Source organism: Chiloscyllium plagiosum, unplaced genomic scaffold, assembly GCF_037043375.1.
Source record: "Chiloscyllium plagiosum isolate Xiang-an unplaced genomic scaffold, Cpla_swu_hap1 HiC_scaffold_14, whole genome shotgun sequence".
NCBI lineage: Eukaryota > Metazoa > Chordata > Chondrichthyes > Orectolobiformes > Hemiscylliidae > Chiloscyllium > Chiloscyllium plagiosum.
This window is the reverse complement of record NW_028270152.1, coordinates 72,507,335-72,532,440: the sequence shown is the minus strand read 5'-3', so window position 1 is coordinate 72,532,440 and position 25,106 is coordinate 72,507,335. Positions and strand designations below refer to the sequence as shown.

General features: G+C 42.8%; 1 protein-coding gene across 4 annotated transcripts in view; it reads left to right on the top strand.

Moving 5' to 3' along the window:
• dock3 (dedicator of cytokinesis 3) overlaps nt 1-25,106 on the top strand; it is a 980,202-nt gene that overhangs the window by 906,477 nt on the left and 48,619 nt on the right. For all 4 annotated transcript variants that reach the window (XM_043708482.2, XM_043708483.2, XM_043708484.2 and 1 more), the window contains 3 exons: nt 980-1,159; nt 10,013-10,096; nt 13,085-13,201. In XM_043708482.2, the coding sequence (XP_043564417.1) occupies nt 980-1,159; nt 10,013-10,096; nt 13,085-13,201 (381 nt within the window). The remainder of the gene's footprint in view (nt 1-979; nt 1,160-10,012; nt 10,097-13,084; nt 13,202-25,106) is intronic.

The window sequence follows — 25,106 nt, the reverse complement described above, 5'->3', positions numbered from 1 at the left end:
CATAGGCCCCATTTCTTCTATGAAGCAATTTTCTATTAAGAGGGGTTTCATACACAACTATGGCATTATACCCAGTGACATGAGACATTAGCTGGGCATTGTTCAGTATAGGAAAAATAGGACTGGGGCACAGGAGTACATCATTTGCCCTTCAAGCTTGCTCTGGCATTCGATAGGATCATACCTGATCTGATTACGGTCTCAACATAAACTTCTTATCTATCCTTGGTTCTCTTGTCTATCTAAAGTCTAACCAAAGACCACTGCTTACTGAGAAGGAGAATTCCACACACTTAAAAAAAAAACTGAGACAGAAAATATTTTATTCTTTATCTGTAAAAGGGAGATTTTTTTAACTTTAAACTCAGTCCCTTATTTCTGGTCTGTCCCACAAGAGACAACATATTCCCTGTGTTCACCCTATTAAGTCCCCTCAGGATTTTATATGTTTCAATAAGAGACCTCTTTCTTCTAAACTGCAATTCATACCAAGCCCAACCTGCTCAACCTTCTCTCAAAAAGTAAGTCCTTCATCCCAGGAATGAACTGAGTGAATCTTCTCTCAACTGCTTCTAATGCATTTATATCCTTTTGCAAATAAGTAGATCAAAAATGTACATAGCACTCCAGATATGGTCCAAGACCCTGTACATCACTGTAGGATATGACTCAAGATTGTTCAAATTTGGCAAGGTGACCCTCTTTCCCTATTTCTGTAACCGTTCCCAGACCAAAAATTCTGAGATATCTGCACATACCTAATTCTGAGCTTCTGTGCTTTCCTGGTTATAATCACTCCACCATTAGTGGTTGTGCCTTCAGCTGGCTAGAGTACAGATTCTGGATTTCACTCCCTAAACTTTTTAACTTCTTCATTTTCTTTAACAGTTCTCCATAAAGCATCTTGGGAAATTTTACCTTGATAAAATGCCAATATTAATACAAGTTGATGCTATATTTCATGATTGATTTTTGGCAGTTGGAAGTGAGCCCCTTGGAAAATGCTATCTATGTTGTCGAAAACAAAAACCAGGAGCTGCGGACTCTCATCAGTCAATACCAGCACAAGCAGCTGCATGCCAACATTAATCTTCTCAGCATGTGTCTTAATGGAGTGATAGATGCTGCTGTCAATGGAGGAATAGCCAGATACCAGGAGGTAAGGTTCATTTGGAGTACGCTTGAAATTGCAGTTGGATACAGTAAAGCAGAATCAAAATAGAAATGGAAATTACTGGCTGTTCAGACATGAGATAACACTTACAGCCCAAATTAGCCATTAATATCTTTACTAGATTTGATAGGAATATCAGTTGGCAACATATCCATTAGCAATACACCTGTTAATAAATATATCTACTAGTAACAAATATATTATCAGGAGTTATATATACGATCACTCAGAGAATAGTCAATCACTTATCAAAGGTAGCCTTCAAAAACTGATCGAATTGTTCATAAAAAGACTGGATCACTCTTTGCAATGACTTTCATGCCTTTCTTTCCAAGGGTGACAAGGATACTATCAAAATCCACCTGAAGTCCATCTTAAGCCACAGTTGTCCAATGAGGCAACTGTTTCTTTGTTTCTATTATATTAGACTGTCTTGATGTTGTACATTTGTTTTGGATTTCTTTCATGCCACAGATGTCTTTTAGATCATTATTAATATACACAACAAGCGCAATCTCCATTCTTGATCATAAACATTTTAGAATTACAAGAAAGTTAACAATTTCAGTCCCACAAATTATTGAAAAGTCTCACCTGTCTTAGAAATTTTTCATCATGTGTTTGAATAGGTTGATTAAAATGACTGTAAGTGTTGCCTGGGGAAATAAAGGTCAAGTTTATCAGATTTAACATATATGAAAAATGCATATTCTTATCAACTTAGTGTCTTGGCATTTCAAAAGATGAGAAACTGTGACATTGTCATTCAACATCAGTTTGTGCCACCATCTGCAATTTTCAAACATTTAAATTACCTAACAGGCAGTTTGTCTCATGGTGTACATGAAGTTTCACCAAACTTCTAACTTGGCACCAAAATAGAACATAGAAGAATACAGCGCAGTACAGGCCCTTTGGCCCTCGATGTTGCGCCGATCCAAGCCCACCTAACCTACACTAGCCCACTATCCTCCATATGCCTATCCAATGCACGTTTAAATGCCCATAATGAAGGAGAGTCCACCACTGCTACTGGCAGGGCATTCCATGAACTCACGACTCGCTGAGTAAAGAATCTACCCCTAACATCTGTCCTATACCTACCCCCCCTTAATTTAAAGCTATGCCCCCTTGTAATAGCTGACTCCATACGTGGAAAAAGATTCTCACTGTCGACCCTATCTAAACCCCTAATCATCTTGTACACCTCTATCAAGTCACCCCTAAACCTTCTTTTCTCCAATGAAAACAGCCCCAAGTGCCTCAGCCTTTCCTCATACGATCTTCCTACCATACCAGGCAACATCCTGGTAAACCTCCTCTGCACCCGTTCCAGTGCCTCCACATCCTTCCTATAGTATGGGGACCAAAACTGTACACAATACTCCAGATGCGGCCGCACCAGAGTCTTATACAACTGCAACATTACGTCAGTACTCCGGAACTCAATTCCTCTACCAATAAAAGCCAGTACGCCATATGCCTTCTTCACCGCACTATTTACCTGGGTGGCAACTTTCAAAGATTTGTGTACATGGACACCAAGATCTTTCTGCTCATCCACACTACCAAGTATCCGACCATTAGCCCAGTACCCCATCTTTTTATTACTCTTACCAAAATGAATCACCTCACACTTAGCTACATTGAACTCCATTTGCCACCTTTCTGCCCAGTTCTGCAGCTTATCAATATCCCGCTGTAACCTGCCACATCCTTCCTCACTGTCTACCACTCCTCCGACTTTCGTATCATCCGCAAACTTGCTCACCCAACCTTCTAACCCCTCCTCCAGGTCATTTATAAAAATGACAAACAGCAATGGTCCCAAAACAGATCCTTGCGGAACACCGCTAGTGACAGCACTCCAAGATGAACCTTTGCCATCAACTACTACCCTCTGTCTTCTTCCAGCCAGCCAACTCCTAATCCAAACCTCCAACTCACCCTCAATGCCATACCTCTGTATTTTTTGCAGTAGTCTACCATGGGGAACCTTATCAAACGCCTTACTAAAATCCATATACACCACATCTACTGCTTTCCCCTCGTCCACCTCCTTAGTCACCTTCTCAAAGAATTCAATAAGGTTTGTGAGGCACGACCTGCCCTTCACAAAACCATGCTGACTATCCTTGATCACATTATTCCTATCCAGATGTTCATAAATCCTATCCCTTACAATTCTCTCTAAGATTTTACCCACAACAGAAGTGAGACTCACCGGCCTATAGTTACTAGGGTTATCCCTACTCCCCTTCTTAAACAAGGGAACCACATTTGCTAGCCTCCAATCTTCTGGCACTACTCCTGTAGACAACGAGGACATAAAAATCAAGGCCAATGGCTCTGCAATCTCCTCCCTTGCTTCCCAGAGAATCCTAGGATAAATGCCATCAGGCCCAGGGGACTTATCTATTTTCACCCTTTCCAGAATTTCCAACATCTCTTCCCTACATACCTCAAAGCCGTCCATTCTAATTAATTGTGACTCAATATTCACATCGGCAACAATGTCCTGTCCTGAGTGAATACTGATGAAAAGTATTCATTCAGTGTCTCCCCAATCTCTTCAGCCTCCACACGCAACTTCCCACTACTATCCTTGACTGGACTTATTCCTACCCTAGTCATTCTTTTATTCCTGACATACCTATAGAAAGCCTTAGGGTTTTCCCTAATCCTACCAACTAAGGACCTTTCATGTCCCCTCCTTGCTGCTCTTAGCTCTCTCTTCAGGTCCTTCCTGGCTACCTTATAACTCTCAATCGCCCCAATTGAACCTTCACGCCTCATCTTTACATAGGCCGCCCTCTTCCATTTAACAAGGGATTCCAATTCCTTATTAAACCACGGCTCCCTCACACGACCCTTTCCTCCCTGCCTGACGGGTACATACTTATCAAGGACACTCAATAGTTGCTCCTTGAACAAGCTCCACATATCAATTACACCCTTGCCTTGAAGCTTACTTTTCCAGGCCACACATCCTAAGTCATGCCTCACCGCATCATAATTTCCCTGCCCCCAGCTATAACTCTTGCCCTGTAGTGCACTCTTATCCCTCTCCATCACTAGAGTAAAAGTCACCGAATTGTGGTCACTGTCCCCAAAGTGCTCACCTACCTCTAATTCTAACACCTGGCCTGGTTCATTACCCAGAACCAAATCCAGTATGGCCTCACCTCTTGTTGGCCTATCTACATATTGTGTCAGGAAACCCTCCTGCACACATTGGACAAACACTGACCCATCTAACGAACTTGAGCTATAGCTTTCCCAATCAATATCAGGAAAGTTAAAGTCCCCCATAACAACCACCCTATTACTTTCACTCTTCTCTTGAATCATCCTCGCAATCCTTTCTTCTACGTTTCTAGGACTATTAGGGGGCCTGTAAAAAAACTCCTAACAGGGTGACCTCACCTTTCCTATACCTAACCTCAGCCCAAACTACCTCTGATGGCGAGTCTTCATCCATCGTCCTTTCCACAGCTGTAATACTATCTTTGACAAGCAATGCCACACCTCCCCCTCTATTGCCCCCACCTCTGACCCTACTAAAACATTTAAACCCTGGAACTTGCAACAGCCAATCCTGTCCCTGTTCTACCCATGTCTCCGTAATAGCCACAACATCGAAGTCCCAGGTACCAACCCACGCTGCAAGTTCACCTACCTTATTTCGTATACTTCTTGCATTGAAATAAAAGTTTTAAAAAATGCCTGTGTGGTTTAATCCAATGTTACAATATACCTTTGTCTTGAATGTATTATTTCCTATTACAGGAAAGACTCTTTATCCACAATGAAACTAAACTACAGCTTATATCATATTAATGTTGTGCAAAATTCACAATTTATGAATGTGGCATTGGTCAATTTCTGTAGACCTGTCTGTAGCAAACAGCAATGTGTGTTTAATTTGAGCTTTATATGCTCTTCCGGGTTGTTCTCTCAAATCTCAATAAGCAGAATCTTGTAGGAGTCTGAATGCCGTAAGCAATGCTACAATTTGTGGTAGAATCAGATGAGAAGTTTATCTTAATGTGGGAGCAACTAGCTCCATCTTGTATGCTTTTGCCAAGCGGTGAGGTAAGTATCTCATTAGACAGTGGTGAATTGCCAATTAAGGGGGATTATAGCTTGTTAAACACTTTTTGATTAGGAAAAACATCATGGCAGTACTCAGACAGGATATTCCTGAGGGATCGTTCAGTGAGGTTATATGGGTGTAAATGAGAAATAAGAAGGGAGTGATCACTATAAGTCCCCAATTGTGACTGGGAAATTGAGGAGTAAGTATGGAGGGAGATCACAGATAGCTGTAAGAATAATAGGGTTGTAATAGTAGAGGACTTTAACTTTCCAAACATAGACTGGGACTGATAAAGTATTAAATCTTGGATGGGGAGGAATTTGTTAAGTATGTTCAGGAAAAATTTCTCAATCAATATGTAGATGGCACAATAGAGAAGAGGCAAAAACTCGATCTCCTCTTGGGAAATAAGACAGGGCAAGTAACTGAAATATTTAGTGGGGGAGCTGTTTGGGACCAGTGACCTTAATTCTATTAGTTTTAAAATAGTTATGGAAAATAATAGGTCTGGTCCACAAGTTAAAGTTCTAAACTGGGCAAGGCCAATTTTGATGGTATTATACGGGAACTGTCAAAAGTTGGTTGGGGAGGTTGTTCACAGCTAAAGTGATGTCTGGCAAGTGAGAAGCTTTCGAAAGCGAGATAACAAGAGTTCAGGGCCAGCAGCTGTTAGCGTGAACAACTCTGGAAAACTGGAGATATTGAGGCTGTAGTCAAGAACAAGTTGGCATATGTCAGCTATAGGCAGCTGGGATCAAGTAAATCCCTTGAGGAGTACAGGGGAGGTGTATGACCAGACATAAGAGGGAAATCATGAGGGCAAAAAAGGGATATGAGAATAGCTTTGGCAGAAAAGGTAAAGGAGAATCCAAAAAGATTCTACAAATAAATTAAGGGCAAATCAGTAACTAGGGAGAGAATAGGGCCCCTTAAAGATCAAGAAGATTGTCTACCTGTGAAGCCACAGGAAATGGGTGAGATTCTAAGCAAATATTTTTCATCAGTATTTACCACGGAGAAAGATATAGAAGCTAAGGAACTCTGGGAAGCAAATAGAGATATCTGAAAAGAGTCCACAGTATAGAAGCTGAGGTGCTGGAGATCTTAAAATGCATAAAAGTAGATAAATCCCCAGAACCTAATCAGTATATCCCATGTCATTGTGGGAAACTAGGTATGGAATTTCAGGGCGCCTCGCGGAGGTATTTGTCTGATCCACAGCCACGGGTGAGGTGCCGCAAGACTGGAAGGTCGCTAATGTTATGCCATTATTCAAGAAAGGCTGCAAGGGAAAGAAAGGGTACTGCAGATCCGTGAACCTAATATCAGTGGTGGCTAAGTTGGTGGAAGGGTTTCTGAGACACAGGATCTACATGCATTCGGAAAAGCAAGGACTGGTTAGGAACAGTCAGCATGTCTTTATGTGTGAGGAATCATATGACACAAATTTGATTGAGTTTTTTGATGAGGTCAAAAAGTGTGGCATTGTAAAAGCACAGCAGGTCAGGCAGCATCGGAGGAGCAGGAGAGTCAACATTTCAGGCATAAGCCCTTCATGAGGAATTCCCAATGAAGGGCTTATGCCTGAAACATCGACTCTCCTGCTTCTTGGATGCTGCCTGACCTGCTGTGCTTTTCCAGCATCACACTTTTCGACTCTTGACTCTTCAGCATCTGCAGTCCTCACTTTCTCCTTTATTGAAGAAGTGACCAAGAAGATAGATGAGGGCATTGCAGTAAACATTGTCAATGTGGGCTTTAGCAAGACCTTAATAAGGTACCACTTGGTACATTGGTTAGTAAGGTTAGATCACGTGGGATACAGGGAGAGCTAGCCACTTGGATACAAAATTGGCTTGACGTTAAGAGACAGAGAGTGATGGTAGATTGTTGTTTATCACTGGAGACCCATGACCAGCAGTGTGCCACAAAGGATCAGTGCTGTGTCCACTGATGATCATCATTTATATAAATGATTTGGATGTCAATATGGGAAACATTGTTAATAGGTTTGTAGATGACACCAAAATCGATGAGTACAGTGACTAATGAAGAAGGTTATCTTAGAGTACAACAGAATCTTGATCAACTAGGCCAGTAGTGCAAGGAATGTCAGATGGAGTTTAACTCAGATAAATGCGAGCTGTTGCATTTTGGTGAGACAAACCAGGACAAGATTAACACAGTTAATAATAGGGTCCTGGGGAATGTTTTCGAACAGAGAGACCTAGGGGTTCAAGTATATAGTTCCTTAAAAGTGACGTCACTATTAGGATGGTGAATAAAGTGGTTTGTCTACTTGGCTTCATCAGTTGGGACGTCATGTTATGGTTGTACAAGATATTAGTCAGGCCACATTTGGAATACTGCCTACAATTCTGTTCACCCTGCTATAGAAAGGATGTCATTAAACTGGAAAGAGTGCAGAAAAGATTTACAAGGATGTTACCTAAACTGGAAGGTGAGTTATAAAGGGAGGCTAGATAGGGTGGGTCTTTTTTTTCCCTGGAGCATAGGAGGCTAATGGGTGATGCTATAGAGGTTTATAAAATTATCAGGTGAATTCCCAAGGTCTTTTCCTCAGGCTAGCAGAGTCAGAACTAAAGGACGCAGGTTTAAGGTGAGAGGGGAAGGATTTAAAAGGGACCTGAGGGGAAACTTTTTCACACATCAGGGTGGTGCATATATGGAATGAATGTTAGAGGAGAAGTGGTAGAGGTGGGTACAATTACAATATTTAAAAGACATGTGAGTGGGTATATGAATAGCTGGAAATGTGTTTCTGGAAAAGCGCAGCAGGTCAGGCAGCATCCAGGGAACAGGAGAATCGACGTTTCGGGCATAAGCCCTTCTTCAGGAAGGGCTTCATTCCTGAAGAAGGGCTTATGCCCGAAACGTCGATTCTCCTGTTCCCTGGATGCTGCCTGACCTGCTGCGCTTTTCCAGCAACACATTTCCAGCTCTGATCTCCAGCATCTGCAGACCTCACTTTCTCCCCGGGTATATGAATAGGAAAGGTTTAGAGGGATATGGGCCAAACAGAGGCAAATGGGACTGGTTCAGTTTAGGAAACCTGGTTGGCATGGATGAGTTGGGCCGAAGGACCTATTTCTGTGCGGTTTACCTCTAAGTCTCTATGACCTTGTTAATGGCAAAACTTGAGTCTTTAATCTTCAGCTTTGTCTCGTACCAAATGCAGCAAACAAGCTAGACATTGAGAAATATTGACATGGAAATTAGAGCAGCCATCAGGTGACTTCAGCTTGCTGATTATGTCAAAGGAGCTCGATGTTGCTTCGGCTCAAATAGTATCTCAGGGCATGTTCCACAGGCATCAGCTGCACTCACTCTCGTTCTTAGACATTAGTGTCAGCATTTGACAACCTCTCACCTGGTCCTATGACTCACTGTATTGCTGCAGTTTCTGGCCAATAACAGCCATTGTGTCCCACATTCCTGTTAGCCATTCCTGTTCCACTAGTGCATGTGGATGAAATCCCTAATTGCTGACACCAGAGATCCTTCCTAGTCTGAGGCTAAGCAGGTGCCTGGTCTCCACCAATCCTTAAAGTGTCAGCCTAGAGTATTTATTCCTCAGCTAGCCTTGGTGCTTTTACTTTGATGTGCTCACCAGATTGTGCTCCCACACTGTCTAAGGCTATCAAACATCATCCAATATTGGATCATACGGTCTCGAGCTGAAAATGAAACATTTTTAGAATTCACCATGTACATTAAAGAGTAGCAGTTGCCCAGCCAGTGTGTAAGTACCTAAAAAGGACAGTAGATAGCCTATGCTCATCCTTATTGCTTACTGAGCACAGTAGTATCTGTGAGAGATGAAGGGGGATGGGAAACTCAATGTTACCCTGCCATAGGTGCTATATCCTGCTTGTATCCAGTATCCAAAACAACACACACACACATGCATGCTGCTACCGACTGCCCAACACCACATAAACTTATTAAAGAATTAAATATACCAAGAACATTTGTACATTACCACCATGAAAATATCTGCTGAAGTTCGAATTCTTAGAAGCCAAGCAAGCATAACCCAATAAAAAGAATGTAACTGGATTAGATCCTGTTGCTAAGTGCCTTTATGAGAACACAGTTTAAATATACTGGCCTAACGCTTACACTGATTGTGCTTTTTTTCTTTGCACAATTTGTCCAAAGTAAACAATTTCAGAATTTTAAGCATAAACTACATTCAGTTAGTTTAGGAAAGGCCCACCAGAAGCAAGTCCCAAAATTAGCAATAGCCACACCCCAACCATGAATCTGCTAATTGTGCCTGTCTGGGGGCTTTCATTCAGGTTCTAAAGGGTTAAGCTGGTCCTTTTGAGCAAAGGTCACTTTTATGTGCATTTTCTAAGCTTTAAATTTAGTAAACAAATTTACTCTACCATTATAAGTAGTGAGTGGCTTGGTAAAGTTATATTCATTCATTTAAAATCATCTTATTCATAGTGATGGATTCACATTCCGATTAAAATTCTTATTTTTTATGGTAAACCCAGCTTTATTAAATGAGCTAAACCAACCACCTTGCTGGTTGGCAGGTATTTTGTTCAGCAGCATGTAAGTATGTTTGAATGAAAATTGGTTGGGAGAAATAATGAAGGAAACCACCTCTCAAAATCAACAAAATTTGCACCATAATTTTGTCCAAAGCAAAAACCCTGTCCAACTTTTTCTTTATTCCAAATGTCAATTTTTGTTCCCTTTGACAGGCATTCTTCCAAAAGGAGTATATAGTGAGCCACCCAGAGGATAGTGAGAAGATCAATCAGTTGAAGGAGCTGATGCAGGAGCAGGTACTGCATTCTTTCCTGTTCTCCATTCTCTCTGGACCTGAATCTGAGAGTTTATTCTGAGACCACAGTGAAACTTATCCGTGGCTCTGTTGGGGAAGGAGGATCCTACAGAAAACAATTTTGAAGAATAATTCGAGATTTAGAGATGGCTGATTGTCAAAAATTACAGATAATATTCTGTATTTCTTCCTGAAGAATCTGGGATCAAACAGAAGAGGAGGAAAGTGAAAGTGGCCATTAAGGGTGAAAGGGAAGGCTGGTAGGTATAGGGAATGCTGGATGACTAAAGAAACTGAGGGTTTGGTTAAGAAAAAGAAGAAAGCATAGACAGGATAGATCGAGTGAATCCTTAGAAGAGTATAAAGAAAGTAGGAGTATACTTGAGAGGGAAATCAGGAGGGCAAAACGGGGACATGAGATAGCTTTGGCAAATAGAATTAAGGAGAATCCAAAGGGTTTTTACAAATATGTTAAGGACAAAAGGGTAGCTAGGGAGAGAATAGGACCCCTCAAAGATCAGCAAGGCGGCCTTTGTGTGGAGCCACAGAAAATGGGGAAGATACTAAATGGATATTTTGTATCAGTATTTACTGTGGAAAAGGATATGGAAGATATAGACTGTAGGGAAATAGATGGTGACACCTTGCAAAATGTCCATATTACAGAGAAGGAAGTGCTAGATGTCTTGAAACGGTTAAAAGTGGATAAATCCCCAGGACCTGATCAGGTGTACCCGAGAACTCTGTAGGGAGCTAGAGAAGTGATTGCTGGGCCTCTTGCTGAGATATTTGTATCATCGATAGTCACAGGTGAGGTGCCGGAAGACTGGAGGTTGGCAAACATGGTGCCACTGTTTAAGAAGGGCGGTAAAGACAAACCAGGGAACTATAGACCGGTGAGCCTGACCTCAGTGGTGGGCAAGTTGTCGGAGGGAATCCTGAGGGACAGGATGTACATGTATTTGGAAAGGCAAGGACTGATTCAGGATAGTCAACATGGTTTTGTGCATGGGAAATCACGTCTCACAAACTTGATTGAGTTTTTTGAAGAAGTAACAAAGAAGATTGATGAGGGCAGAGCAGTAGATGTGATCTATATGGACTTCAGTAAGGCATTCGACAAGGTTCCCCATGGGAGATTGATTAGAAAGGTTAGATCTCATGGAATACAGGGAGAACTAGCCATTTGGATGCAGAACTGGCTTAAAGGTAGAAGACAGAGAGTGGTGGTGGAAGGTTGTTTTTCAGACTGGAGGCCTGTGACCAGTGGAGTGCCACAAGGATCGGTACTGTGTCCTCTATTTTTTGTCATTTACATAAATGATTTGAATGCGAGCATAAGAGGTACAGTTAGTAAGTTTGCAGGTGACACCAAAATTGGAGGTGTAGTAGACAGCGAAGAGGGTTACCTCAAATTACAACAGGATCATGACCAGATGGGCCAATGGGCTGAGAAGTGGCAAATGGAGTTTAATTCAGATAAATGTGAGGTGCTGCATTTTGGGAAAGCAAATCTTAGCAGGACTTATACACTTAATGGTAAGGTCCTAGGGAGTGTTGCTGAACAAAGAGACCTTGGAGTGCAGGTTCATAGCTCCTTGAAAGTGGAGTCGCAGATAGATAGGATAATGAAGAAGGCGTTTGGTGTGCTTTCCTTTATTGGTCAGAGTATTGAGTATTGGAGTTGGAGGTCATGTTGCAGCTGTACAGGACATTGGTCAGGTCACTGTTGGAATATTGCGTGCAATTCTGGTCTCCTTCCTATCGGAAAGATGTTGTGAAACTTGAAAGGGTTCAGAAAAGATTAACAAGGATGTTGCCAGGGTTGGAGGATCTGAGCTACAAGGAGAGGCTGAACAGGCTGGGGCTGTTTTCTCTGGAGCGTCGGAGGCTGAGGGGTGACCTTAGAGGTTTACAAAATTATGAGGGGCATGGATAGAATAAATAGACAAAGTCTTTTCCCTGGGATCAGGGAGTCCAGAACTCGAGGGCATTGGTTTAGGGTGAGAGGGGAAAGATATAAAAGAGACCTAAGGGGCAACCTTTTCACACAGCGGGTGGTACTTGTATGGAATGAGCTGCCAGAGGATGTGGTGGAGGCTGGTACAATTGCAACATTTAAGAGGCATTTGGATGAGTATATGAATAGGAAGGGTTGGAGGGATATGAGCCAGGTGCTGGCAGGTGGGACTAGATTGGGTTGGGATATCTGGTCGGCATGGACGGGTTGGACTGAAGGGTCTGTTTCCATGCTGTACATCTCTATGACTCTAATTGTATGAATGAACAGTTTTTACCCAGCTGATCCCAGATTATTAACTCATTTATGGAGCAAAAGAAAAGCAGCACTTAACAGGAATTGACCTTTCATTTTTTTTATTCATTCACAGGATAAGGGTGTCACTGGCTTGGTCAGCAATTTTTGCCCTTTCCTAATTGCCCAGAGAGCAGTTAAGAATCAGCCACATTACTCTGGGTCTGGAGTCATATGTAGGCCACACTAGATTGGTTTTTACAACAATCAACAAATGATTCATGGTCATTATTAGACTCTTAATTCCAGATATTTTTTATTGAAAAATATGAAAAAGCACTAATCGGTTCACAGAATGACAAAAAACTGGAATCAGCTATAATTCCTTACACAGTTGTCTGACATTTCTATTTGCTGAATTGCCATTCAGGTGAGCATGCATTTTTCAGACAGGAAGGATGCTACAGGGGAATATATTTTATTCTATGTTTCGCAATCTAAAGGAGTCCGTTCCATTGTCTAACTCTAACCCAGCACCTCAAACCCTAAAGCAATGAAAGTGTTTAGTAATCCAGAAAGACTGTTCACGTTATAGAATGACAGACCAACAAAGAGAATGAAAATAGAGTGAGGACAGTGATCGGGTTCACAGTGCAGTTTTAAGTGCATATGGTTTTCTCAGATAGGCTCCACAGTGATCCACAGTACTGTAACCTGAATCATTCTTGTCTCCAGGTTCACATTCTTGGAGTGGGTTTAGCAATCCATGAGAAATTAGTGCACCCAGAAATGAGACCTCTGCATAAGAAACTAATAGATCAATTCCAGATGATGAGGTCCAGCCTTTGTCATGTGAGTAACACCAACATTCGATGGTTTGTATAAATATGTCTTTACACGTACAGTGAGTTTATTTTAATGAAGTTTGTTTGCTATTTACTCACCAAGGTTGTTCATATGAGGCATCTTACTACCCATCCCAACTGCCCTTGTATTAGTAAACAGCATTCTTGAACCAAAGCATTATGTTGTCATTCCCATGCACCTGCTGCAATGTACCTTATAGATGGTACACACTGCTGCCACCCTGTGACAGTGATAGACACAGTGAATGTTAAAGGTGTTAGTTCAGATGCCAGTCAAGTGTATAGCTGGATGATGTTGAGCTTCTGGAGTGTTGTTAGAGCTGCACTCATGCAGGCAGGTGAAGGGGATTTCATTACATTCCTGACTCATGCTTTGGATTTTGTTAAGTTAGGAGAGGAGTTATTCAATACAGCATTCCCACCCCATTGACCTGTTCTTATAACCACCTTATTTATGTGGCTGGTCCATGTCAGGTTTTGGTCAGCGGTAACCAGATGATGATAGTGGGGTGATACAACGATGGTCATGCCATTAAACGTCAAGGGAAAAGGTGATTAGGTTCTTATTTATTAGAAATGGTAATTACCTGATACTTGGGTAATCATGTCACTAAAAATTTCTCAGCCCAGGCTTGAATGTCATCCGTGTCTTGCTGCATGTGGACTCAACTACATCAGTAGCTGAAGAGCTACTAATGGTACTGCATTCCCACTTCTGACTTTATGATGGAGGTTCTGTCATTGATGAAGCAGCTGAAAATGGTTAGGCCAAGAATATTGCCCTGAGGAACATCTGCAGTAATCTTCCCTCGCAATCTTCCCAACCTCTGCCAACTCCTGTCTCCCTGCCTATATCTCTCACCCTCTCTCCTCAGGACTTCTTTTACATGGTTGATTTCCAACAAGCACAATTATCTTCCTTTGTGCTAAAACCAGCAGAAAGGTTTCCCTTGGTTCCCATTAACAACAATTTTGCAACAGGATCCTTGAAGCATTGGTCAAATGCTGCCTTGATGCCACCAAACATTTCCAAGTCAGCTGTACTGACAATGTTTGGATTAAGGTTGCCAAACTGAGAGACAGTCAGCAGATCATTGCTGATTAAGTGCTGCTTAAGTACCACTGACTTTGCTAATGACTGAGAGTAGATTGTGAGGTAGTAATTGTCTGGATTGGATTTGTCCTTTTTGTGGACATGATAAACCTGGCCAGTTTTCCAAATTGTCAAGTAGATGCCAGTATTGTACCTATATTGGATCAGCTTGGCTAGGGGCATGGATAGTTCTGGAGTTTGAGTACCTTAGCAGAACATTGAGGTCCACAACTTTTGTTATATCTAGTTCACTCAATTATTTCTTGATATCATCGAAAGTAAATCAAATTGGCTGAAGACTGACATCTGAGATGCTGACACCTCAAGAGGCCAAGATGTATCATGCACTCAGCATTTCTGGCTGAAACTAGATGTGAATATTTCGGCTTTGTCTTCTTTCTTGATGTGCTGGGATATTTGTGAATTCTCGAACTCGAGTTAGTTTTTTTTTGTAAATATATTTATTAGCAATTTTTTTTTAACTTTACAAACATATGAAGTTATTGAAAAAAACAATCAATCACAAATATCAGTACAATAAAAAGAAAATAAACACAAATTACAATACAACTACTATCTGCTAACACTAACCTACTCTATAATACAAAGCAAACCCAAACACTGTGCAAAGCAACACCAAAAAAAAAGAAAGAAAAGCAAAAAAAACCAAAAAATCCAACAAAATACAGAACAGCTATACTCGGCGCAAGGCTCCCAAACAAACAGGAGCATTGTATACATACCCGTATTAACTCGGGAGACCCCCTCCAGGGCCCAGGGCTTGACAAATCTAATCATCCTGGTTAAACAAACGCCCTAGTTAAGATAATTGATAAATCTATATCCAAATAACTCAAGTAGGGTTGCCATGTCTTATAAAAATTGTCTGTTGTGTGGTACACCATGTGTGTGAAATGTCCAAGAGAATGTGCTCCATAATTAATTTCTGCCATCCCAGCAAGCCCGGCGGATTCTCAGACACCCAATTCATCAGAATATTCTTCCGTGCACAGTGTGCAAGAATGTTAAATAGTTTCTTCCCATGCCCTTCTAAAGATGATAAATTCGGTAGACCTAAGAGGAGAGATATTGGGTCTACTTTGACTTCAATCCTCAATACCCTCCCTATCTCTCCCGCCACAACACTCAACTATGGAGCATTTGGCATGTCCAGAAGCAATGGGTAAGAGTACCTAACCTTATTTTACATTTGGGGCACACTGAAAATGCTTCTTTTTTAAACCTCGCCAGACGGCCTGCTGCCAGATGAGCCCTGTGCAGAACTTTTAACTGCGTAGCGCATGTCCTGTTACAGATTAAGATCTTTCGAGTATTCTCCCATGTTTCACAAGAGATCTCCACTCCCAGCGCTTGCTCCCAGACCTCACATAACCGGTTAATACCCTGCCAGGCCCTGCCACCCAGCAGGCGATAGAGAGCACTAACCGAAAGGGTGCTTGTGGAGCGTAGCAACAACCACTCTGTATCGGGCTTATAGAGCTTAGTGAGAAGTGTAGTCTTCTTCTGGATGAAATCCCTAACCTGAAAAAAACGGAAAAGGTCTCTGCTGGGCAACCCGTATTTGCGGCTCAGTTGCTCAAAAGACATCATAACCTCCCCCTCAAAAAGGTCTCCCAAACTACAAACTCCTCTCGCTGACCATAGTTTGAATCCTGAGTCCATCATCCCTGGTCGGAACCCTGGCATGCCAACTATAGGCATAAGTGGCGAAGTCTTGGATAAACAACCCCCTGACGCATCGCCCTCCATGCCTTGACTGTACTAATGACAATGGGTTTCCGGCAGTGGTCCATAACTGTCCTTATCTTATCCATGAACAACAGGTTAATAAGAGGGCACTTTGCCTGGGAGGCCTCGATATCCAGCCATATTGAGTTTGGATCATTACCTACCCAATCGCAGACAAAGAACAGCAGGGAACTCAATTGATACCTTCTGATATCTGGGAAATCAATTCCTCCCCCTCCTTGAGGCAACTGCAATTTAGTAAGTTTGATGACGGGCCGCCCACGATGCCAGACAAAGGAACCAAACCATCCCATAAGCTTCCGCAGCATTGACCTGGGAAACATTATAGGGAGCATACGCATGGAATAAAGCAAACGATGAAGAACATTCATCTTAATGAGAGATATTTGGCCCAGCCATGAAATTGGAAGAGCCTCCCATCTCTGGAGATCTCACCTAATATTGTCGAGCAAAGTTACTCTGAAATAACAGATCAAACTTGGGGATAATAAAAATGCCGAGGTACCAGGACCCTGCCCGTGACCACTTAAAAGGGAACTTAGAGCCACCTTCAACTTCTGGCACATCCTTAAGGTTCCCCAAAGGCATAGCCTCCGATGTTGCAAAGTTAATCTTATATCCTGAAATAGCCCCAAATGAATTGATACATTATATCAAATGGGGTATGGAGGTCATCAGGTTCGATAAAAATAGAAGAACATCATCCGCGTACAATGTAATCTTGTGTGCCCTCGATCCCACTTCCGGAGCGGTTATGTGGACGTTCTGATGAAGAGCCTCTACCAGCGGCTCTATCACCAACGTAAACAACAATGGTGAGAGGGGGCAGCCTTGCCGACTACCCCTACCCATTGTAAAATTCCCAGACTTCACCCCGTTGGTGAATACCGCGGCCAGAGGGTGGCAATATAAAACCTCCACCCACCTAGCAAAGACTCCACCCAACCCGAACTGTTCTAAGACATAAAAAAAAACGGCCATTCCACCCGGTCAAATGCTTTCTCTGCATCTAAGGAAATCACCAACCCCTGCATCGATTGTTGCTGACAAACTTGGACCACATTCAGCAACCTTCTAATATCATAAGAGGACCTACGGCCCCTTATAAAGCCTGTCTGGTCCTCTATAATATGGGGCAACACCCTTTCCAATCTTAGCGCCAGGATCTTGGACAGAATCTTGAAGTCTGAATTTAACAGAGAGCTGGGCCTGTATGAGGCACAATCCTCAGGAACCTTCCCCTTCTTAAGAATTAAGGAAATATTAGCTTTCCTCAAAGATGGTGGTAGGCGTTCATGCATATAGGAGTGATTGTACATCTCCAACAAAATCCCTATAAACTCCTTATAAAACTCACCCGGAAGACCATCAGGGCCAGGTGCTTTCCCACTCTGAAATTGCCTAGCTGCCTCCTGTATTTCCTGAACTGTCAAGGGGGCATTAAGGAGAGAGGCCTATTCCAAAGTTATCCCTGGGAGGTCCGGTTCTTAAAAAAAGGTCTCCATTTAGCACTCCTATCTTCGCAACCTTCAGACCAATACAATTCAGAGTAAAAGCTCCAAAAAGCCTCATTAATCTTTTTAGCATCATATGTAAGGACCCCAGTGCTGTCTGTAATTGCAGTAATGGATTGGGGAGCACGCTTTTTCCTAGTCAGGTATGCTAACTACTTTCCTGGCCTATCCCCATATTCAAACAGCCTCTGTCTAGCAAAAGCAAGTTCTTTCTTTGCATTTTGTGTCAGTATTGAATTCGAGGCAGCCCAAAGGGCTGTGATCCGCTGTAGCTTAGTCACTGAAGGCCACGCAAAATGTGCTGCCTCCGCGGCTTTCAACCGCATCTCAAGTAGACGCTGCTGTTCCTCCTTCTGTCGTTTCCAACTAGCCGAATAGGAAATAGCTAATCCCTAACAAAGGACTTAGCAGTCTCCCATAGCATGGACAGACTACTAGCCATGCCTGAGTTGATAGCCAAGAATTCCTGAAACTTCTTCAAAAGGTATTCCACAAATTTGGAATCCTTAAGGAGAAAGGGGTCCAAACACCAGTGCCGCAAACCTAGCCCTTCACTCTTGGCCTTAACCTCCAAATATACTGCCGCAAGATCAGAGATAGCAATATTCACAATTTTACAACCCATAATCAAATCCAGAAGGGCTGAGAGAACCAGAAAGAGGTCAATCCTCATGTGACATTTATGTGGGTTTGAAAAAAAGGTGAAGTCCCTGCCGGTAGGGTGAAGACATCTCCAATTTACCACCAGCCCCAACTCCTCGCATAAGTCAACCGCCTGCTTGGCCTGCAAAGAAATAGTTGGGGGCCCACAAGGCATCCTGTCCACTGTCAGATCCAAAAGACAATTAAAATCCTCCCCTAGAATAATGTGCCGTGTTTCAAAAGCACTCAACTTTGAGAAAGCACTAATCAAAAATTTGAGGGGATGCGCCGGAGGACAGTAGACATTTAAAATGCCATATTCCTCCCCATGTATCAGGGCTTTAAGTTGTACAAACCGTCCCTGCTCATCTTTCACCTGCTCTAATAATGTGAACTGAAGATTTTTCTGGATAAGTACTGCCACTCCCCTAATTTTAGTAGTAAAGGATGAAAAGAATACCCGGTCATAACCCCCCTGTTGTAATTTCAGGTGTTCCCCATCATCAAGATGGGTTTTCTGCAACAAAGCGATGTCAACCTTTTCCCTCTTAAGGCTAGAAAGCACTTTTTTCCTTTTAATAGGCGAATGACTTCACTTAATGTTCCAGGTGCACCATTTAATAAGACACTTAGCCATATGCCCTTTCAGACATCCTTGGACCCCTTGGAGGGAGAACCCTGCTTACAAAGCGCTGAGCATAAGTAAATAAAGACTCATAGAATCGAAAAACTATATATACAAAAACTACGCTATCATAACTATAAACAACTATTACTATCAAAAAAACTACGAAGAAAACCAACTATAGAACCTTGAATGGAAGACTCTTCCCCCTGCCCATAGGGGGCACTCACCCTACCCATCCCCTCCTTCACAGCTCCTTCAAACCTGGACTGTGCCCCAACCTTAGGCCAGAAAAAAAACAAGGAAATGATCCTTAAATCAAAAGACAAAGTCAGGATGAGCATTCCACCCACCCCTGGCTTCATGACATCCCTACTTGTGGTTACAAGAGAAGCAGAACAAACAAAAAAAAGAGAGACAACAAAGAACATCCACAAAATTTCCCATCAGAAAAATCCAATTATTAAAAAAATAGGAACAACTTATTCCAAAGTCTTTCCCCCCTTTCCAAAAAGGAAATTATTAGGGAGAAAGAAAGGAATTTAAAAAAAAAGGATGGGAAAACATGGGAAAAAATAGAAAAGAGAACAAACATTAACCATATTCTTAAGGCCAATCCGTCTATTTTAAAGTATCCACAAAGTTTTTAGCCTTATCCGCCAAGTCAAATTATAAACTGAGTCCTCGTGGCTGAAACGGAGTACTGCGGGGTATCTCATGGAGTACTGGATGCCCAGGTTCCTCAGCCTCTTTTTAACTTCATCGAAGGACTTCCTCTTTCAGATTACAGCTGCTGAAAAATCCTGGCAAAACATGATTTTTGACCCCTTGTACAGCAGCACCTGCAGATCTTTTCCCAGGGATTTGGAAGCTCCGTTGGTGTTCAAAGTTTGTGAGAAGATTTGTAGCTCGGGTGCTCGTTGCTGTGGTTCTGTTCGCCGAGCAGAATGTTTTTGTTGCAAACGTTTCATTCCCCTGATTAGGTGACATCCTCAGTGCTTGGGAGCCTCCTGTGAAGCGCTTCTGTGGTGTTTCCTCCGGCATTTATAGTGGCCTGTCCCTGCCGCTTCCGGTTGTCAGTTTCAGCTGTCTGCTGTAGTGGCCGGTATATTGGGTCCAGGTCGATGTGTTTGTTGATGGAATTTGTGGATGAGTGCCATGCTTCTAGGAATTCCCTGGCTGTTCTTTGTTTGGCTTGCCCTATAATGGTAGTGTTGTCCCAGTCGAATTCATGTTGCTTGTCATCTGCGTGTGTGGCTACTAGGGATAGCTGATCATGTCGTTTCGTGGCTAGTTGGTGTTCATGGATGCGGATCGTTAGCTGTCTTCCTGTTTGTCCTATATAGTGTTTTGTGCAGTCCTTGCATGGGATTTTGTACACTACATTAGTTTTGCTCATGCTGGGTATCGGGTCCTTCGTTCTGGTGCGTTGTTGTCTGAGTGTGGCTGTTGATTTGTGTGCTGTTATAAGTCCTAGTAGTCGCAGTAGCCTGGCTGTCAGTTCAGAGATGTACTTGATGTATGGTAGTGTGGCTAGTCCTTTGGGTTGCGGCATGTCCTCGTTCCGTTGTCTTTCCCTTAGACATCTGTTGATGAAATTGCGAGGATATCCGTTTTTGGCGAATACCTTGTATAGGTGTTCCTCTTCCTCTTTTTGCAGTTCTGGTGTGCTGCAGTGTGTTGTGGCCCTTTTGACTAGTGTCTTGATGCAACTTCGTTCGTGTGTATTGGGATGGTTGGTTTCGTAGTTCAGGACTTGGTCTGTGTGTGTGGCTTTCCTGTGTACCTTTGTGGTGAATTCTCCGTTTGGTGTTCTCTGTACCATCTAGGAATGGGAGTTGGTTGTCCTTTTCTTCCTCTCTCGTGAATCGGATTCCTGTGAGTGTGGAGTTGATGATCTGGTGTGTTTTCTCTATTTCCGTGTTTTTAATGATTACAAAGGTGTCATCAACGTATCTGACCCAGAGTTTGGGTTGAATTTGTGGTAAGACTGTTTGTTCTAACCTTTGCATTACTGCTTCTGCTATGAATCCCGAGATCGGTGTGGATTTGGAAGCTCCTATGACTTTTTGCTTGTCCTTATATGAGTGGAAGTGCACTAGGACTGAGCCGGGGTGCTGCACTGGGCCCGACCTGTCACTGTAACCCGATACGCCCTTTCAATCTTCAGCCTGCTGGACTCGATGTGAAGGCCCAAAACCTTCGGCAGCCAGTTTTCAAAGAAACTGACTGGCTGGTCACCTTCCTCACCTTCAGGGAGCCCGACAATTTGGAGATTTATCCTCTGACCTCGATTTTCAAGGTCGTCGATATGGTTTCACAAGGCCCGCACCTCTCACTCCAGCACCTGGATCCGACTGGATGAGGACTCCATTGCAGCTTCCGAGGCCTTAGTTCGACCCTCCACCTCCTCCAGCCTCTCCCCGAGGCCCTGGATCTCCTGCTCGTGCTTCTGCAGCATGGATGCAATAGGTTGCACCTGTGCATAAATCTCCCCACGGATTTCCTCAGTCACAGCCGCAACTTTCAAGGCAAGTCTCTCCATCGCCGCAGCCAATTCCTGAGAGTCTGTCAGGTCCCCAGGGAGTTCAGGAGAGGCTGCTGCTGCTGCAGTCTCTGGTGTACTAGGTGCTGCAGGGGAGTGTCCTCCCTGCTGCTGTTTGCTTGCTTCTTTTCCCTTTGGCATCCTTCCCACTCCCAAATATTAACAAATATGTGTTCTGTGAGGTTTTAAACTAATATTTCCACCACATAAGTTGGCCAGGGATGGCAAAAAAACACCGGTGTACCTTGGCTGTTAGGCAGAGCTGTCCACAGCAGTCCTACAGAATCGCCACCATCTTGCCGAGTCCTGAATTAGTTGTTTAATTGACCATTAACATTCATCTCTTGTTGTGGCAGGACTGTAGAGTTTAAATCTGATCAGTTGGTTGTGGGATTGCTTATCTTTTCTTCCATGCTGCTTCCATGGTTTGGCACACAAGTGGTTCTGCATTGTAACTTCACCAGATTGAAGCTACTATTTTTTTGGTATGTCCGGTACTGCTCCTTCTCCTTCACTCCTTGTTGAATCAAAGTTTGTCCTTTGACCTGATGGTAATGTCAAGATGCAGGATAGGCCGGATCATGAGATTAACATTGTCATTGAATACAGTTCTGCCTCTGCTGATGGCCCGCAGCACCTCATTGATGACCAGTTTTGAACTTCTAAACCTGTATCCATCCTATTTAGTACATAGTTGTACCACACGTCATAGTGGAGAATATCCTCAGTGTGAACATAAGAACTAGGAGCAGGAGTAGGTCGTCCGGACCTTTGAGCCTGCTCTGCCACTGAATAAGCTTATGGCTAATTTTTTTGTGGACTCAGCTCCATTTACCTGTGTTTTCATCATACCCCTTAATTCCTTTATTTTTCAAAAAAGTATCTACCTTAGCTTTAAAAGCCATTACTGAAGTAGCGTCAGCTATTTCCCTGGCAAGATTAACCCTCTGGGTGAAGAAGTTCAGCTCTAAACCTGCTTCCTCTAATCTTGAGGCCATGCCCTCTTGCCCTAGTTTCACCTACCAGTGGAAACATTCTGTCTATTTCTATTTTATCAATTCCCTTCATAATTTTATATGTTTGTACGAGATCCCCCTGAACATGGAACTGTGATGGTCAATCTTACCAATGCACACATGGACAAATGATTCCGTGACAGATATATTAGTGAAGGCTAAGTAAAGTGAATCTACCTTCCTGTGATTCTCTAATCACCTACTCCAAGCTCAGACTAGTAAATATGTCTTTCAGGACACAGGCAGTTCAGTCAGTAATGGTTCTACTGAGCCATTCTGGGTGATGGACATTATTTCACATTCCACCCAGAATGTATCCTGTGCCGTCAGTGCCTTTCCTGGGGTGCTCACAGGCAGGAGTACAAACATGACAGCTGAGGGAAAGATAGAACATAGAACATAGAAGAATACAGCGCAGTACAGGCCCTTGGGCCCTCGATGTTGCGCCGATCCAAGCCCACCTAAACTACACTAACCCACTATCCTCCATATACCTATCCAATGCCCTCTTAAATGCCCATAAAGAGGGAGAGTCCACCACTGTTACTGGCAGGGCATTCCATGAACTAACGACTCGCTGAGTGAAGAACCTACCCCTAACATCAGTCCTATATCTACCCCCCCTTAATTTAAAGCTATGCCCCCTTGTAATACCTGACTCAATACGCGGGAAAAGGTAATCAACAGAAGGTTTCTTTGCCCATGTTTGATCTAATGCCACAAGGTCGCAGTTGAAGATCACCAGCATGACTCTTATCAGACCACTCTGCTATTGCATCGAGTGATTTTGTAAGACAGAGCATACCTGAGATAGTTATGGAGAAATCTGCATCCTTTGACCGAAGGTACAGCTCTCCCAGTTTTGGAAATAGATGTTACTGAGGACTTTGCGATGCTGGTGCCTAGGTTGATGCCAGGTGGTCAGTCCTGTTTTATTCTTATTTGACTGTCATAACTTGGTACAACTGAGCAGTCATTTTAGAGGGAGTTCAGAGTCAACTGAGTCTGGAGTCACATGCAGATCAGCCTGGGTAAAGGTAACAGATTTCCTTCCCAATGGAGCAATACTATAAGATTTTTTTTTAACAGAAATTTGATTGTTCCATGATCTCATTGACTGAAAATAGTTTTTTTTTTAAATCCCAGCTTTACAGTAATTAGTTGAAGTTGCTGTGGTGGGATTTAAACTTGTCTCTCCAAGACATTAATCTAGGGTTTCAGAATGCTAGCCCAGTAATATTACCACAGTGCTGCAATTCCCTTGTGAAATGTGCAGCACAGTGAGATGTATGATAAAGCTTCCTCTAGTGCAAGGTGTAACATCTACAGGATGCAGAGCAGATACACACTTTAGTGATTGTTGACTACAAGATTCTTGATTGGGGTTGTTAACTTGGGCCAATCAGGAAAGCCCTAACTGACCAGTATAACCTCAAGATTAAAGATTAAAGATTCGTGTACCTTGTATCTCTCACTGTGTCTCACACCTGCACACACACACCATGGATGCTGGGGAAAAAATAAGCACTACCGCAGTTAGGTGGTAGTGTGGGGGTTAAATAAAAGAGGAAAAAAAAAGAAAAAAAACATGTAACATCAAGATTAAAGATTCGTGCACCTTGTGTCTCTCACACCTGCACACACACACCATGGGTGCTGGGGAAAAAAGAATAAGCACTACCGCAGTTAGGCGGTGGTGTGGGGGTAAAGAAAAAGGAAAAAAAAACAGGAGTGCCCCCCTTCACTGTTTCATCACTCAGCATTGCCCTTTGAGAAGGGCACTGCTTGTCACTGGCCACTCGGGTGTTTAAAAAAAAACAGAAAGAAAAATATAACCTCAAGATTAAAGATTCGTGCACCTTGTGTCTCTCACTGTGTCTCACACCTGCACACACACACCATGGGGAAAAAATAAGCACTACCACAGTTAGGTGGTAGTGTGGGGTTAAAAGAAAGAAAAGAAAAAAATATAACCTCAAGATTGGAGCACGCAGTGTCCACCAACACCCTTAAGCTGTTCAGGGAGAGATGGACACCGCAGTGAGTGGAGTGTATTATTTCCCCCTGCAACTCTATTTTTGACTTTATCCCTGACCTCCCCTTCACTGTTTGATCATGCAGCATTGCCTTTTGATGAGAAGGGCACTGCTTGTCACTGGCCACTTGAGTGTTTTCTTCCTGGTGGTGGAAATTGGATAAAGATTGGTACACCTATTGTCTTTCACTGTGTCTCACACCGGCACACACACATCATGGATGCTGGGGAAAATATAAGTAGGCAGTAGTGTGGGGGAAAATAAAAGAAAAAAAATCCACAAGATTACCGATACCCTCAAGGTTTTCAGGGAGAGGTGGGCACCGTGGGTCATGGAGTGTTTTATTTCCATCTCCAATTCTATTCTGATTTAATCCCTACCCTCCCCTTCACTTTTTCGTTAAAAATTAAAAAGTAAACTAAAATCTATACAAGCACAAGATTTAGAATCTCCTCATTTCAGAGGACTGACTCCAAGCTGGCTGGCCACAGCTGGTGTACTGTGCACAGGTAAATAAAGGGTGACTTGGTGACAGAATACCATCCTCTGTGCAGTTATTTCACTCACCAAAGCAACCGCACCTCCCAAACCTGTAAACTCCCAAGACCTCAAAGGTCAGGGCACCAGGATTCATGGAAAAATCAAATGTC